This window comes from Caretta caretta, chromosome 5 (assembly GCF_965140235.1).
Source record: "Caretta caretta isolate rCarCar2 chromosome 5, rCarCar1.hap1, whole genome shotgun sequence".
NCBI lineage: Eukaryota > Metazoa > Chordata > Testudines > Cheloniidae > Caretta > Caretta caretta.
In genome coordinates this window covers 93457254-93472364 of record NC_134210.1, presented here as the reverse complement: position 1 = coordinate 93472364, position 15111 = coordinate 93457254, and the positions used below count along the sequence as shown (strand labels likewise).

At 38.3% G+C, this 15111-nt stretch overlaps 1 protein-coding gene across 2 annotated transcripts in view; it reads right to left on the bottom strand.

Annotated features, from left to right (window-relative positions):
* The window catches only part of RASEF (RAS and EF-hand domain containing), a 55095-nt gene that overhangs the window by 23325 nt on the left and 16659 nt on the right, over nucleotides 1-15111 (bottom strand). For both annotated transcript variants that reach the window (XM_048851135.2, XM_048851136.2), the window contains exons 2-7: nucleotides 13114-13260; nucleotides 10360-10450; nucleotides 6033-6128; nucleotides 4683-4760; nucleotides 3887-4002; nucleotides 2027-2095 (exon numbers count right to left, since the gene is read on the bottom strand). In XM_048851135.2, coding sequence (XP_048707092.1) covers nucleotides 2027-2095; nucleotides 3887-4002; nucleotides 4683-4760; nucleotides 6033-6128; nucleotides 10360-10450; nucleotides 13114-13260 — 597 coding nt within the window. The remainder of the gene's footprint in view (nucleotides 1-2026; nucleotides 2096-3886; nucleotides 4003-4682; nucleotides 4761-6032; nucleotides 6129-10359; nucleotides 10451-13113; nucleotides 13261-15111) is intronic.

Genomic DNA, 15111 nt, shown 5'->3' with positions numbered 1-15111 from the left:
AGTTATCACATCAAATGAACTGTTGCAGGGTGATTTAAGGGGATTTAGAAGGAAGCATCCCTTAAAGGAGCTGGGAAAGGAAGGCTTGGGGCTCCTATATCTGGTACAGAGGGGAACCAACCGTCTCCTTTTCCTAGCCCCCTTAGCCCTCATACAAGGGTAGAGTGGCAGGGTCTCAGCAAAAGGATGGCTGGGACTAGGTTGGGGGATTATGTGGAAATGATTAAGGGAAGAATTATGACCTGAACTGTGGAATTTAATGTTAGAAACTCCCAGTTATTTTAGATGAATAAATGTGTGGCCGAATTAAACCATATCCATTGCCTCGCAACTTTCTTCAAACGTGGCTGGACAATGTAAAAAACAGAATAGGTTATTTTAATCCCCCTGCTGGGAATTTGACTGCTTTGCAATCTTTACGGCATACTTCATTGTATTTCTTCTCTTTTGACTATTTTGTTTATCTTTATATGCAAACATATAGCTAGCCTTTGATGTACAAAGTTTTATGGTGGGAGGAATTCAGGAGGAAAAGCCCAATAACTTGGTCCACTGTGAAATCATTAAAATATTATATATTGTATATATTACATTCTAAAAAAACCTACACTGAAATAATATGACTACTCGTGGTAGTAAAGTTGACCACATGTATGTTTCCAAAATCAGGGCCTAAGGATGTAAAGTCAAGACCATTAAATAGGGGCATACCTGCAAAGTTAGAAAGTTACATATAAAGAACGTTATCTTGAATTCACAAAAGGAAGATCATAAATACTATACTTTTTTAAAAAATGAGTGCCTCTGAGTGCCACTGGGATAATTTTAAGGAGAGATTTGGTTCAATTACTTGGAAGAAAAACCATGAGTATAATGAGGAAACTTGCTGAGGATATAAAACTATTTAGATTGGTTTCAGAGTAGCAGCCGTGTTAGTCTGTAGCCGCAAAAAGAAAAGGAGTACTTGTGGCACCTTAGAGACTAACCAATTTATTTGAGCACAAGCTTTCGTGAGCTACAGCATCCGATGAAGTGAGCTGTAGCTCACGAAAGCTTATGCTCAAATGAATTTGTTAGTCTCTAAGGTGCCACAAGTACTCCTTTTCTTTTTATTTACATTGGGTGATTCTTGAAGGCAGCGGTGTTTGTACGTCATACAGCACTGGACACATTGTTGGTGCTTTAAAGATAATGATAAAAGAGGGAGTTACTGCAGAGGTAAAGTCAATAAAAACGGAGCCAAGTGATAATATTTAGAATAACATGGATAGACAAGGATCTTATTCAGCTTATTATAGAGAAATGAAAGACAGTGAGGCTAAGAACAAAAATCCCACAAAGTATTAGAGACTCAGCAGTTTCACACACTACCAAATATTGAACTGAAGAAGCTGGCAGTTGTGGTGGTTAAATCTTTAATATTTTTGGCCCCTTTAAGTAAGTAGGGAGCTCTGCTTATAAATCAGTGGCATGATATGGTCCAGTATCCCTCTGCTCAACAGCATTACAGAAAAAAATGCAGACAGAACTGTAGGATGCATAAATAGAGACATCAGGGATAGGCTCTCACAAACCATTCTAGTGCTATATATAAAGGTAATAATGTTTGCAGTTATTCTGTGGTAAAATAAAAATGACGTAGTCAACCAGTACCAGTCCAAACATATCTGAGCCATTACAACTTAATTTTTGAGGAGTTGAGACAGAATATGCTTTCATCTTTTGTGAAAGGACAAGATTATATAGGGATCACATGGAGGGATACAAAATTCAGATAGTATTTTTACACTGTGTTCCCAGGTTGCTGCATGTGATACTAAAACTATGCTTAAATAGTCCAGGTAGTAGAGTGAAGTCTACTACAACAGAAACAGTTTAAATTGCAGCTAAAAAAAACATTTTCCCTTGATAATATTTTCTTCTCCAATTCCATCAAGATATCCCTACAACTAGAGAAATGTGTTTAGCTGTGCACACTTCAGAATAAAGTTTGTAAATATAGAACAGTGAACTATTAAAAACTTACTGAAGTATTTCAATTTGTCTTTCCAGGCTCTCTCTGTCTTCAGTGTATTCTCGGACCATTTCCAGGTCTCTGCAAAATATGAAGTTATACTTCTCTACATACCCTGCTCCATTGTCTAGAGTATTAACTCTTGCAGAAAACAAAATTCAACTGTAACAGATTTTGAATAAGTTAATTAGAAACCTAAGAAATAATTTAGAGGGGTGCAAATTTATGGGGGGGGAAGCAATTGGTTTGAGTGTTTAAGTTACACCAGGTTTTGATTGTTTTGTTTGTTTATATTAAAAAAGAAATTTGTGCTAAAATATTTTTGCAGTTTGATAACAGACCAGGAGTTCTCAAACATTCATCATGTCTCAAAAGAGATTGTTTTGCAAATGCTTCCCATCCAATTCACAATCACATGGACCACTTCCTCTCCCAATCGTGGTCAACTTTGACAGCTGTGATAATTACTGATATGAAAAAAAACAGTATTAGTAAAGATTTTAATGCATCATTAACTTGTTCTAAATGTAATTCAGCAGCTGGAAACAAGAAGCCAGCACCTTGTGAACAGCCAGGGTTCCACCCACAAGGAAATTCCAAAAGGTACGGAAGTTTCAAAACTGGCTAGTGTGCATGGACATAGACAACCAGGGACTTGGGTGGCTTTTGCCAGTTCCCTCCTGATCCTCTTACAACCCAGGGGTTTCATTAATAATGGAAACACTGCATTTGGAACAGAAGCTCATTTATCTCACTTTATTAAAAGTGGACAAATTTAGTCATGACACCAAACTACGCATTTAAGCAATAGCCAACAGCTATTATTTTATAATTTTGTAACTCTAGCTTCCCCAAAGATTAAAAATCGTCGATATCCCTGCTATGTGTACAAAATACTTTGAATTCAACAAGTATTTTACAGGGGGATTTAGCACAAGAAATTAATGCCAATTTGACTCCGATGTTCTGTAAAGGTTAAAGGACCAATCCTACAATTGATAGCATATGGGTATATTCCTGCTCCCAGGAAGAGCCCCACTGCCTTTGATGGGGCTTTGACCATACATAGGAGTGTGCCACGGCAGAGCCATTTGAAGGATTTGGGCTTAAATTGCTACTCCTCTATTTTAAACATGCTGTGTCTGGTGAAGGACAGAAGGGAGTCCCTATTCTCCCACCAGCAGCCAGCCATAATTTAGCTGCAGGTGCTTAGGAAAACAGGAAGTGGTGTTGATAGTCCAATGGGTACATCTCTGAGTGACATGCAAATGGGTTTATGGATCTTCCTCTTCCGTACTGGCTAACCCTGCTGGATAGGTGTAGCAAGACATGCTCACCACCCACTAGCCATTGTGCCTTTCAAATGCATAACGCCTCTAGCACCATCACGGGAGCAATATGACTCCTTCCATCTCCAGTGTTGCTCAGCCTCATGAGAGGCATAATAGCTCTAACTTTTATTTCTTGTGAAAGGTCTCAAAATAGCCAGACTAGCTTTTGTTTTCACAGGTTCACCCTTGATTTGGAAGGCTTCCATGGCCTTATTTACCATGACAGACAAGGGTTTTTCACTGAAATAAGTTATAAAGAAAGGGCCCAACCCTGTAGTTCTTACTCACTACTGAGGTCCCAGTGAAGTCAGTGAACCTACTTGCATGAATAAGGGATTCCAAATCAGGCCCAAAATTCGCTCTATCAGAGCCATTCTAGCCAACTAAGTAAACACTAGATATGTGGCAATAGATCAGTTTTAACCTATGTACTTGCCAATTATGATCTATTACAAATAATTGTTACTGACTAGTTCTACAATATATACAAAACAACTTATTTTCCCCCCAAATAAAAATTTTATAATGTGAAGTATCTTACCTTTCTGAGCTCAAACTTTGATCTGCATAATCACTTTTCAAAGAATCTAATTCACTCTGAAGAAAAGCTATACTTGTCTGTGCTTCTAAAAGATCTTTTTTAAGTTTCTGATTTTCCTAAAGAAAAACAGAAAATGAAGTTTATGCAACAGAGTTGCCTTTACAAATTATGAAGTGCTGTAGTACTAAAATATAAAAGAACATCAAAATCAAATCAAAAACAGTAACAATATAAAATCTCAATAGAGTTAAGAATATAACTGTTAAAAGTGCCAGTTATGAAAAGCTAATTTACAAAGGTAAACCTTTAAGACTGACACTCAAAATCTCTGATGTAGGCAAAAGCACTTAACTACGCACTTAACTTTAGAAATGTTGATTAGCTAACCCAATGGGACTGCTCACATGTTTAAAGTTTAGCACATTCCATAGATATCTGAGTGCAGATGGTCTCCATACCATGAGCCATATTGGAGTCATAGTTCTAACACTCAAAAACTCAATTTAATTTCAGATTTTTCAGTTTGTCATACACAAAAATGACACTGTTCTATTTCAAATGATTAATAAATGGTAGATCTAGAATTCATATCTAAACAGAATTATTTCTTCTTTATACAAGAATAAGCAATCGCACCACCTTAAATATTTTTACAAAAACAAAACAAAACCCACCATCTCTTAGCCTCATAATTCTAATACCAGTTCTGAAGTGGGAAAACAAATCGCTATTGAAGAAAGTACAAAGTGCAGGTTGAATCTATATCTTCTGTATGTAAATTATAATCAGCTCTTACCAACGACAATTCATGTATCCTTTTTTTTAATGCAGCCAAATCTTCTCTGTGATTTATGTTCTTTGATTGTTCTTCCAGCTGAAAGAGCAAATAAAATGTGCAAATTTTAAAAATACATTCTTGACTGATCCAAAGCCCACTTAAGTCAATGAAAGTCATTTGGATCAAGGGCTATACTGAAAGACACCTAGGTGCATTTTCCAGCAACGAAAGATCTAACTATATATGAGTTCACCGGGTGTAGGCATAAGAAACCACCTCTTCCAAATGATCCCATTTATTTCATTTCATTTTTAGAAAAAATATTTTGAAAGTTTCTCGAAGTGTGTTCTACAGAATTTCGTATTGCTAGAAATGTTAACAGTCATTTTGCAACACAAGAAACCAACCAAAGGTCAGATCCTCTGCTGGTAACAAGAGAGGTAGCGTCCCTGATTTCAGTGGAGCTGTGCATATCTACCCAGCTCATCTAGCCCCAATTCTCCATAGAGCAAAAACGCAGTAGTTCTCTTATTTTTCATGAGAAACTTCCACTAATATCAGTGGAATTGTAACTGTGATTTAATGATAATAAAGAGGAAAATGGAGTGCAATTCACAGCCAGGATTCATATTGCTTAAAGACACATATAATGTTACTAACAGCTATAGAAAAGGCCAGCAACAAAAGCCTAAATCTGAATTTCAAACACTCAAAGTGAGCATTCAGTTCTGGGGTTCTGGTTTACCCCATCACAGAAATACGTATCAACTGCAAAATTCAGATTCTGGTCCATGCACGGGGAGTTCAGATTTGGGGTTCTCTGCAGTATTAGGAATGTTAATCGTAGAGATAGAAATATTAATAGTAGAGATAAACCGAATACTGCAGAGAACAGTTCCTGCAGTGCCAAGAGGACAGATATGACAACTTATGATACTAGGTCCTTTTCACCTTCCTATGATTCTTTTAATTACAAATACTTATAAATGATAAATTGGATTCTTTCCAATGTATAAAATTCCAGACTGCTACTGGGTAATCAAAATGCCAGCTTCTTGATAATCATAAGCAATCATTTGGTAATATTATTTGGCTAGCATTTAGGTCCCTTGGCAAAGTATTTTGGTAAACTATACTAAATGGATTCAAGGACAACGACAATGGGTATTTTAGTCAACACAATTTTAAAAACTATTTTTAAGTTGCCATTTAGTGATGCACATTATCTGGAAAATTTTCACAGCAAAAGCCAGAGCACCCTTACCTCCCATTAGCTACCTCAGAAGAAGCACTCAGCATCTCCCCAGGTCAGGCCCTCTTATATCATCCACAGAATTCTGTCCAATTCAACAAGTCCAAACTACCCACCTTTTTAAGTTTTTTTATGGTCACCTGAAGTTCACCAACTTCATTCTCATACTGACACTTGAGATCATTTAGTGCTTCTTCAGCTTTCCGCTTCTCCTATAACATTTGGAATTTTAACAACAGTCAAAACACAGATTTAAACATTTTCTTTAAAACCTTGGTCACCAAGGTATTAAACATTTCATTATTGTAAAGCCAAACAATTTCCTTTAAACCTGAAGTATGTATCTTTAGCTCTCCATTAAGGTTTTACCCAACACTCAAAGTCAATAGGTGCCTTTCAATTGACTAAAATGGGCATTGAAGCCATTACAGCCCCATTTATGAAGTATTTGTAGAAGAGAGGGGTTTAACAGATTGGTGAACTGACCTGAAGTTTTACTCCAATGTTACTTAATTCAAACGTAACCCAATCGTGTGGACTCAGCTAGATTTCACAGAAGACACACACGGTCCCAGAGTAAATAATCTTTCTCCCCCCCTTCTCCCTTCAGAAAACATCACACTTCATACTTCCTTGTTTCAATGTTGCCAGTGTCCACAATGAAACTGAAAAGGAGAGCTCACCTGTTTTGTTTTGGTTTTTTTTTTAATATCACATATTCTGGGAAGAGATTATGCTTTTCAAATCAGCCTTCTACTACAAATGCACACTTCAGTACATAATGTAGTAGTATAGCATTGTTGTATAATAACTGGATATAACTATATATTTATATAGTTATAAAAATGCATCTATCCCAAGTGTCTCTAGATACAAGTAAAACAATACTATTATTATCCCATTTTGGAGGGGAGGAAAGTGGAGGTATGAGTATAAGAAAGGATGATGACAGTATCTTAATTTGTAGGGGACTCAGGAAGGTATTGAACATTGGTCCAAGTGGATTACGGGCGGGGGGGGGAGGGAGGGTTGTTTGTTTAAATCAATAAGGTTTACACAGGCTCCCAGAGCTGTAGATGGGAGTGTTAAGGCCTCCTCTCTGACTTGAGCACTACAAACCAGAAGGTGTCACAAAAATCAGCATTAGCAAATGAAGATTTTGAGAGAGCTGCCAGATTTGTGGAAAGAAACAAAGACTGAAACTTTACTCAAGTGCAATTCTTTTCATAAAAGAGCCTTTGGTATGCGTGTGTTTTAATTATAGCAACATAGGTAACCACCTGTCCAGCTAGTTCAGGATTTTCCTACTGTTGACACCTGTACAGATTCCTAAAGTATGACTTGTACAGTAATTGCTTGCTTGCCTGGTGGAAACATGAAGGCAGGGAACACTAAAAATACAGATATCACATGGAGGAAGGTGTCACACTGGTGTGAGTCAGCACACTGTCTGAAACAATAGTGTGCTCACTGCAGCCATTAAGATTTTATGGCTTAGAACAATCCCATAAAATAAATATCTCGGCAGGTTACATTTGCTCTCAGGGCGTTTTACTTTTTGAAAATATGTGGAGCTATGAACTGAAAGAAACATGTAAAAGAAACTTAATTTAAAGAATGATAGGAGAAATAAGTTACAGCCCATCCTTGATATTGGTACATAGGTATCAAGGGTAAAATTCTGGCTCCATTGTGTATGCCTACACCCGCAACTGGCCTGTGTCACCTGACTCAGGTTTGTGGGACTCAAGTTAGGGGGTTCTTTAATTGCAGTGTGGACATTTGGGCTCAGGCAGGAGCCCAAGCTCTTGGACCCTGCCCCCTTGCAGGATCCCTGAGCACAAATGTCTGCACCACTGTTAAACAGCCCCTTACCTTGAGCCAAAGCCAGCTGACACAGGCCAGCCGCAAGTTTTTAATTGAAGTGTAGACATTCCCATTGACCTCAGTGGGAGCTTTGCCATTAAGTTTGATGTTGCCAGGATTTCACCCTAGTGGTCCCAAAAGACTGTCATTTCTCCGATTTTTAGTCCATCCATTCATATTTGTTAGAACTCTTTAGCCTGTGGTACAGACTGATTTGTATTAGGATAAAGATTGCAATCTACATTTGGAAATATGTAGCAGACAGAACAAGTGCACAACTGCAATGGCTTGTTGTGCCTGGCCTTTGATAACACAGATACATGTTTCCTGTTCATCTGTTGATCACATAATGGTTGTTGAGTGTTACATTTTATTACTGCGATTTATTGCTGTGTGCAAAGAGGAAATTCTTCCATAAGTAATGTATTTGTTTCCTACGTATAAATATTCCATAATTTCCCAGCAGGAAATATAGTTGTGCCCATCTTCCACTTATTTTCCTGTGATTTACACTGTCATTTGCCAAACATATTATGACACACCATTTTACTGAATTCACACCTGAGACCTTTATGTCATCATGTGTGTTCTATCTACTCTAGGAAACTGATACATAAATCACTGATTATTATATTACAAAATGAGTATTTACTGTAAACATATTACAGGACAATGACATACGCATATTTACCTGAATACCATTTACCATCTCACCTACTAACCAATCAAATAACCATTAATGATGTAAGTGGTAATGCGTGTTTGGCAGTTTATTATAATAATGTACTCTTAGGTGAAAGGGGCCGTGTCTTCCAGTATGCAGACTGGTCCTAGTATATTGTGTAGGCTACACAAATTAAATAAATAAATAAATAAATAAAACTATTTGATGTATTTATTGGGCATGTGTTAGACCATCTTAACTTTATTTTTGTTCTTATATTATATTATACACTGAAATAGGTTTGCATTTGAATTTAATAGTGATTTAACATAACATTATGTTATATAATGACAGGTTTCAGAGGAACAGCCGTGTTAGTCTGTATTCGCAAAAAGAAAAGGAGTACTTGTGGCACCTTAGAGACTAACCAATTTATTTGAGCATGAGCTTTCGTGAGCCACAGCTCATGAAGTGAGCTGTGGCTCACGAAAGCTCATGCTCAAATAAATTGGTTAGTCTCTAAGGTGCCACAAGTACTCCTTTTCTTATTATGTTATATAGACAAAGATGAATATGTAGTTTATTGTATTTTCTACCTTTTATTACATAGTTCATTTAGAATTTAATATATATTCACATAAATAATGAAGAGAAAAGGATTGTTCCAACAGTCAATCAAGGCTGCAACTGGATTAAGATAATGGGTGAAACCTGACATCTCTGAAGACAATGGCAAAATTCCCATTAACTACAATAAGGACAGGATTTCTCTCCCTCTTCTGGAAATCTCTACAAATTAATTGTGGGACCAGTATGCATGAACAGGGGAAGGAAAGTCTAAGCAGATTAAAAAGCCCAAATAGTAATCAGTACATAACTCTGTAAAGATAGAAAAATTTAGGGCACCGGTACTACTGATTAGACCCTTTCCCCGGGGGATGTCATTCTTCCATTCTGTGTCACCTTCAGTGGCCAATCCCTTCCACTCCCCACCCAACAACACAGAAGCACAGTATCTTGCAATTTGCTACTTCCACATAAGCAGCCAATCTGCTTTGTGAGGAAAATGAAAGAATGTCCTTTGGGAAGTTTTATCCTCTTCCTGGGCCCAATTCAAAGCCCACTAAAGTCAATGAGAGTCTTTCCATTGACTTCAGTGTGCTTTGCATCAGGCCTATGCAAGTCCAGAGAATCATTTAGCCCTCAATCCTTCCTTAAACTCAATGGGAGTTTTATCCAAGTATTTTTGTTAGGCCCAGCAAATGTAAATGGAGATGCAAACCCCCTACTTCTACAGAGGAAATGGATGGCTTTTAGAACATTCATGGTGCAAATCATTCCTTAAGAATTATATTCCTCATTAGCATCAAATGTATGCTTTTAAAAGAAAAGGATAAGGAAGGATAATTTAATTCAGTACAGGGGCTGGACTAGATGACCTTTTGGGGTCCCCGGCAGTACTACATTTCTATGATATTCAGGCATTTGGTAACCTTAAGTCAGTCCTAAATTCTACAGCCCACACTCAAGCAAATGCCTTCAATGGAAATATTGCTCAGTTACAGCCTGTAGACCTTGACCCACCCATCAAAACCAAACAATAATACTTCCCTATAAGATGATTTGGAAAATGTGATACCATAAACTTTTACAAAAAGAAAAGGAGTACTTGTGGCACCTTAGAGACTAACCAATTTATTTGAGCATGAGTGCCACAAGTACTCCTTTTCTTTTTGCGAATACAGACTAACACGGCTGTTCCTCTGAAACCTGTCATAAACTTTTAGACATTTGTAAATCAAGGTGAGAAACATTCTGTACTTGGGGCTTGAAGCCTGCACCTTCAATATTGACTTCAATAGGGGCAGGAGTAACCTGATAATTATGAAATGCTGGTAATATCTAGTACTCACTTCCTTCTTGACCTGGTGTTCTGCAGCCTGTATCCGCTGATCCATCTCGTCCTCCATTTCACTGAGCTGTATTGCTGCTTTATCCTGAGCTCTAAGATTTAAACATGAATACACTCTAATGAGTCCTCCATTGACTTCAAAGAAAATTTGAGAAAAAATACATGACCTATCTAGTTCAAACATACACATGCAAATGTTGAAACCTGGGCCAAACATGAGAAGCAATTATGTGACAGTTTCATTAGTGGCTGAAAGACAGATACGGCAGTACTGACAGAAGGCTATGATGTTTATGCTCTGTTTAGAAGAAAGTTGGTTTCATATTTTTCCCTTTAAAATAAATCTTTAAAGTGAAATTCTCCTCTGAAAAATGATATGTAAGAAATACACCATCTTCTCAACAGATCTAAGCCCTATATACATTTAGTCATATTGACTTACTTAACGAATATTATCACGCCAGTACTGATAAGGCTTATTCAATTCCTTCTCACATATCAATACGTTAATTTAATTTAAAGTTTAAGGTTCAGTGGTGGGACAAAATTCTGCCTTCATTTACTGCTGTGCCATCCCATTGACAATCTGAGGGCTTGTCTACACTTGCCGGAGGATCGATGCTGCGGCGATCGACCGCCGATAGCTCTCCCGTCAACTCCTGTACTCCACCAGATCGAGAAGAGTAAGGGGAGTCAACGGGAGAGCGTCTCCCATCGATGTCACGTAGTGTGGACCCTGCAGTAAGTAGATCTAAGCTACGTTGATTTGAGTTACGCTATTCACGTAACTCAAATTGCGTAGCTTAGATCGACTTTTCCCTTTAGTATAGGCAAGGCCTGAGATTACATAGCCAAAGAAGTCATTTGAAGATGACCATTCATACATACATTTGGACTGATATGTAGACTTGACTTGTAACACCTTTATTGGAGCCTTTACTGGAGAAAGTCCAGAGAAGAGCAACAAAAATTATTAAAGGTCTAGGAAACATAACCTATGAGGGAAGATTGAATAAACTGGGTTTGTTTCATCTGGAGAAGAGAAGACTGAGAAGGGACACGATCACAGTTTTCAAGTACATAAAAGATTGTTACATTGAGGAGGGAGAAAAATTGTTCTCCTTAACCTCTGAAGCTAGGACAAGAAGCAAGGGGCTTAAATTGCAGCAAGGGTGGTTTAAGTTGGACATTAGGAAAAAATTCCTGTCAGCGTGGATAAATGTAACACACACCTCCTGGGTGCGGTGTTCTATCCCATGTAGTGGGGCACTGAGACCACTTAGCTAAGGCTGTAGCAAATCATTAATCTCTAACAGTCATGTGGCTTTTAGCTCATGCAGTAGAGGCTCATGCATTAAACTTCCGGAGGTCCCAAGTTCGATCCTGCCTGCCGACGACCGGGGGTCTGTCGGTGTTACATAAACACTGGAATCAGGGCCATGCCTACGGGGGTGTGGGGCCCGGAACAAATCAGCCCCCGTCGGCTTGGGGGCCTAGCTCTGCATTAGCGGCTGGGCAGTCAGGACCCTGGGCATGGGGTGGAGGCCAGGGGTGCTTCAGCACCCCCCCGCACTACTAGTTCCTGCGCCTATATCTTCTGGGACCGACAGTGCCAGCCAATTGCACTGGCCTGCAGCGGCCCCCAAAATGCAGGGCCCAGAGCAGTTGCCCTATTCGCGCTACCCAAGAGACAGCTCTGACTGGAATAAATTGCCCAGGGAGGTTGTCGAATCTCCATCACTGGAGATTTTTAAGGGCAGGTTAGAAAAACACCTGTCCGGTATGGTCTAGATAATATTTAGCCCTGCCATGAGTGCAGGGGACTGGACTAGATGACCTCTCAAGGTCCCTTCCAGTCCTAAGTTTCTATGATATTACTGGAGATGATGTACAAGAAGGAAAGAAATCAGCTTGACTCTCAAAGCCAAGGCTGAGTTTGCAAGACTGGCAATTAAAAGTTTCTGACTTGTAAACTGAGCAAATTTAGACTGGATAGATTGAGACACAATGAACTGGGAACATCATGATGACATTTGCACAGTCACCTTTTAGAACGGAATCATTTTTATTTTCCTCTACATATGGGAATTTTAATATGTAGTATAAAAATATGCCAATATGATATAGTTACAAAACAGGCAGTCCTCGGACTTATGACACAATTGGTTCCTGAAAATTGTATCGTAAGTCAAAACGTCATAACTCGGAACTGCAATCCACTCCATTGCGGGACAGAGTGTCGTAAAGTTGAAACCAAGTGTTGTAAGTCGAATTAGGGTGTCAATTCAGAAACATTGTGAGTGTCGTTCATCATAAGTCGAACGTCGTAAAGTAGAAGACTGCCTGTACAAAACCCAAATATGCTACCTAAATACTCTCTTTAAAGCTGGAGATACAAAAATAATATTTGTAAAAGCAAATGACAGTCATGTGTATTCAAAGTCATAGTTACAACCAAAAAAAGAAAGATCGTTAAAATCTGGGATCTTAGCCTGCCTTTGGATCCAAGACTGGCCCCAGAATTTATCCAAAGTGTAAGTAATTACATACAGAGTCATTTGCAAATTGTCTGGTTTGTATAAAAAAAACGCTTGGATTCTTTCAACTTGTCAGTTTAATATCTAAAAATGAAAATATTCTGTTCAGCATGTTTTGCCAATAGTACCAGGTAACTTTAACCAACACACTGTACTACAGGCGTAAGTGGTGAAGTTTATAACTGCACACGTGTGACATTCAGAACTATCCACTGTACCTTTTTACAGCTATGGCCAAGTTTTCCATCTCTGTGCTTTGAAGTTTGATCTCTTGGATGAAGTTCTTAATAACATGTTCATAAGGCTGAATTAATCTTGGTTCCACTAAGCTGATGTTCGCATACAGAACACTGGCCTGCTCTTGTCTGGAAAAAAACAAAACCAAAAACACAATGAAGCATATTTCCTTACACAAAAACACTACATTTGGCTTCCAAAATTTATTCAAAATGTAAACAACCTGTGTCTCAGATTTTAAAATTTAACAAGGCAAATATATATTTGAAACATGCAGCACAGCATTTGCCCTTTTCTCAAGTACCTAAATCCTTCCGGTCTCTTTACTGCACTATTCTTCTCCCAGAAAAAACCTTCTAGAAGTATTACTTGAATCATTTCATATTACTTATGTTAGTTGTGTAAAGTGCAAGGTAAAACTGGAGTATCACAATGGTAAATCGGTCGCACTGAGTGCTCTACTGCTAATCATACTATATAAGGAGATGATCACTGTTGGAGGCTGCTGCATAGAGTAAAAGAAGACACCACCTCAAGCACAAAAAAAAGGAGTACTTGTGGCACCTTAGAAACTAACCGATTTATTTGAGCATAAGCTTTCATGAGCTACAGCTCACTTCATCGGATGCATAAAGTGGAAAATACAGTGAGGAGATTTATATACACACACAGCCCATGAAAAAATACACATTGTAAGGAGAGTGATCACTTAAGATGAGCTATTACCAGCAGGAGAGTGGGGTGGGGGGAGAGAAAACCTTTTGAAGTGATAATCAAGGTGGGCCATTTCCAGGAGTTAACAAGAACGTCTGAGGAACAGTGGGGGCGGGGGGAGGAATAAACAAGGGGAAATAGTTTTACTTAGTATAATGACTCAACCACTCCCAGTCTCTATTCAAGCCTAAGTTAATTGTATCCAATTTGCAAATTAATTCCAATTCAGCAGTCTCTCCTTGGAGTCTTTTTTTGAAGTTTTTTTGTTGAAGGATAGACACTTTGATTTCAGAAATCGAGTGACCAGAGAGATTGAAGTGTTCTCCGACTGGTTTATGAATGTTATAATTCTTGACATCTGATTTGTGTCCATTTATTCTTTTACGTAGAGACTGTCCAGTTTGACCAATGTACATGGCAGAGGGGCACTGCTGGCACATGATGGCATGTATCACATTGGTAGATGTGCAGGTGAACGAGCCTCTGATAGTGTGGCTGATGTGATTAGGCCCTATGATGGTGTCCCCTGAATAGATATGTGGGCACAGTTGGCAATGGGCTTTGTTGCAAAGATAGATTCCTGGGTTAGTGGTTCTGTTGTGTGGTGTGTGGTTGTTGGTAAGTATTTGCTTCAGGTTGGGGGGCTCAAGCACGTAAGTTATAATGAAAGGTTAAGGAGTTGGGTATATTTTCTTGGACAAAGAGGACAGAGATGACTCAATGAATAACACATTAGTAAACCAGAATCAGGAATTTCATTTGTCATAGTGATACATAAGGTGAATTCTGAGATATCTGGGGCCCATACCATTTACAGCTTTATAGATTTTTTTATTTAACCAGGAAGTAAATTGTCAAGGAACACTGAGTAAAAAATCACTGGCATAAAACAATAATTTTACTCTTGGAACTTTGTCTGCTCTATTTGACAAAAAATAAAAAGAATCTTTCTAAGATGCCATTCCTACATACCATTCTCACGTGAAAAACAGTGGATGCTTAAAGAAAGCAAAAAATCGTGTGTGTGCGCGCGCGCACAGTGGCTGAAAACTTTTACAAGAAAAAAAAACCACTTATAAAAACTCTGGTATAGTGCAGAAAAACAACATGCTGATTTTTTTTTAAATGCAGACTACCTTAATAAACTAGAATACAAAAATTCCTGACTGCCTAATCAAACAATTTTGAAAAGAGCAAACACAAAAACAGCAACAAAACATGCAACATCTTAAGGAAGGAGGACAATATTACAGAGGTTACTACTG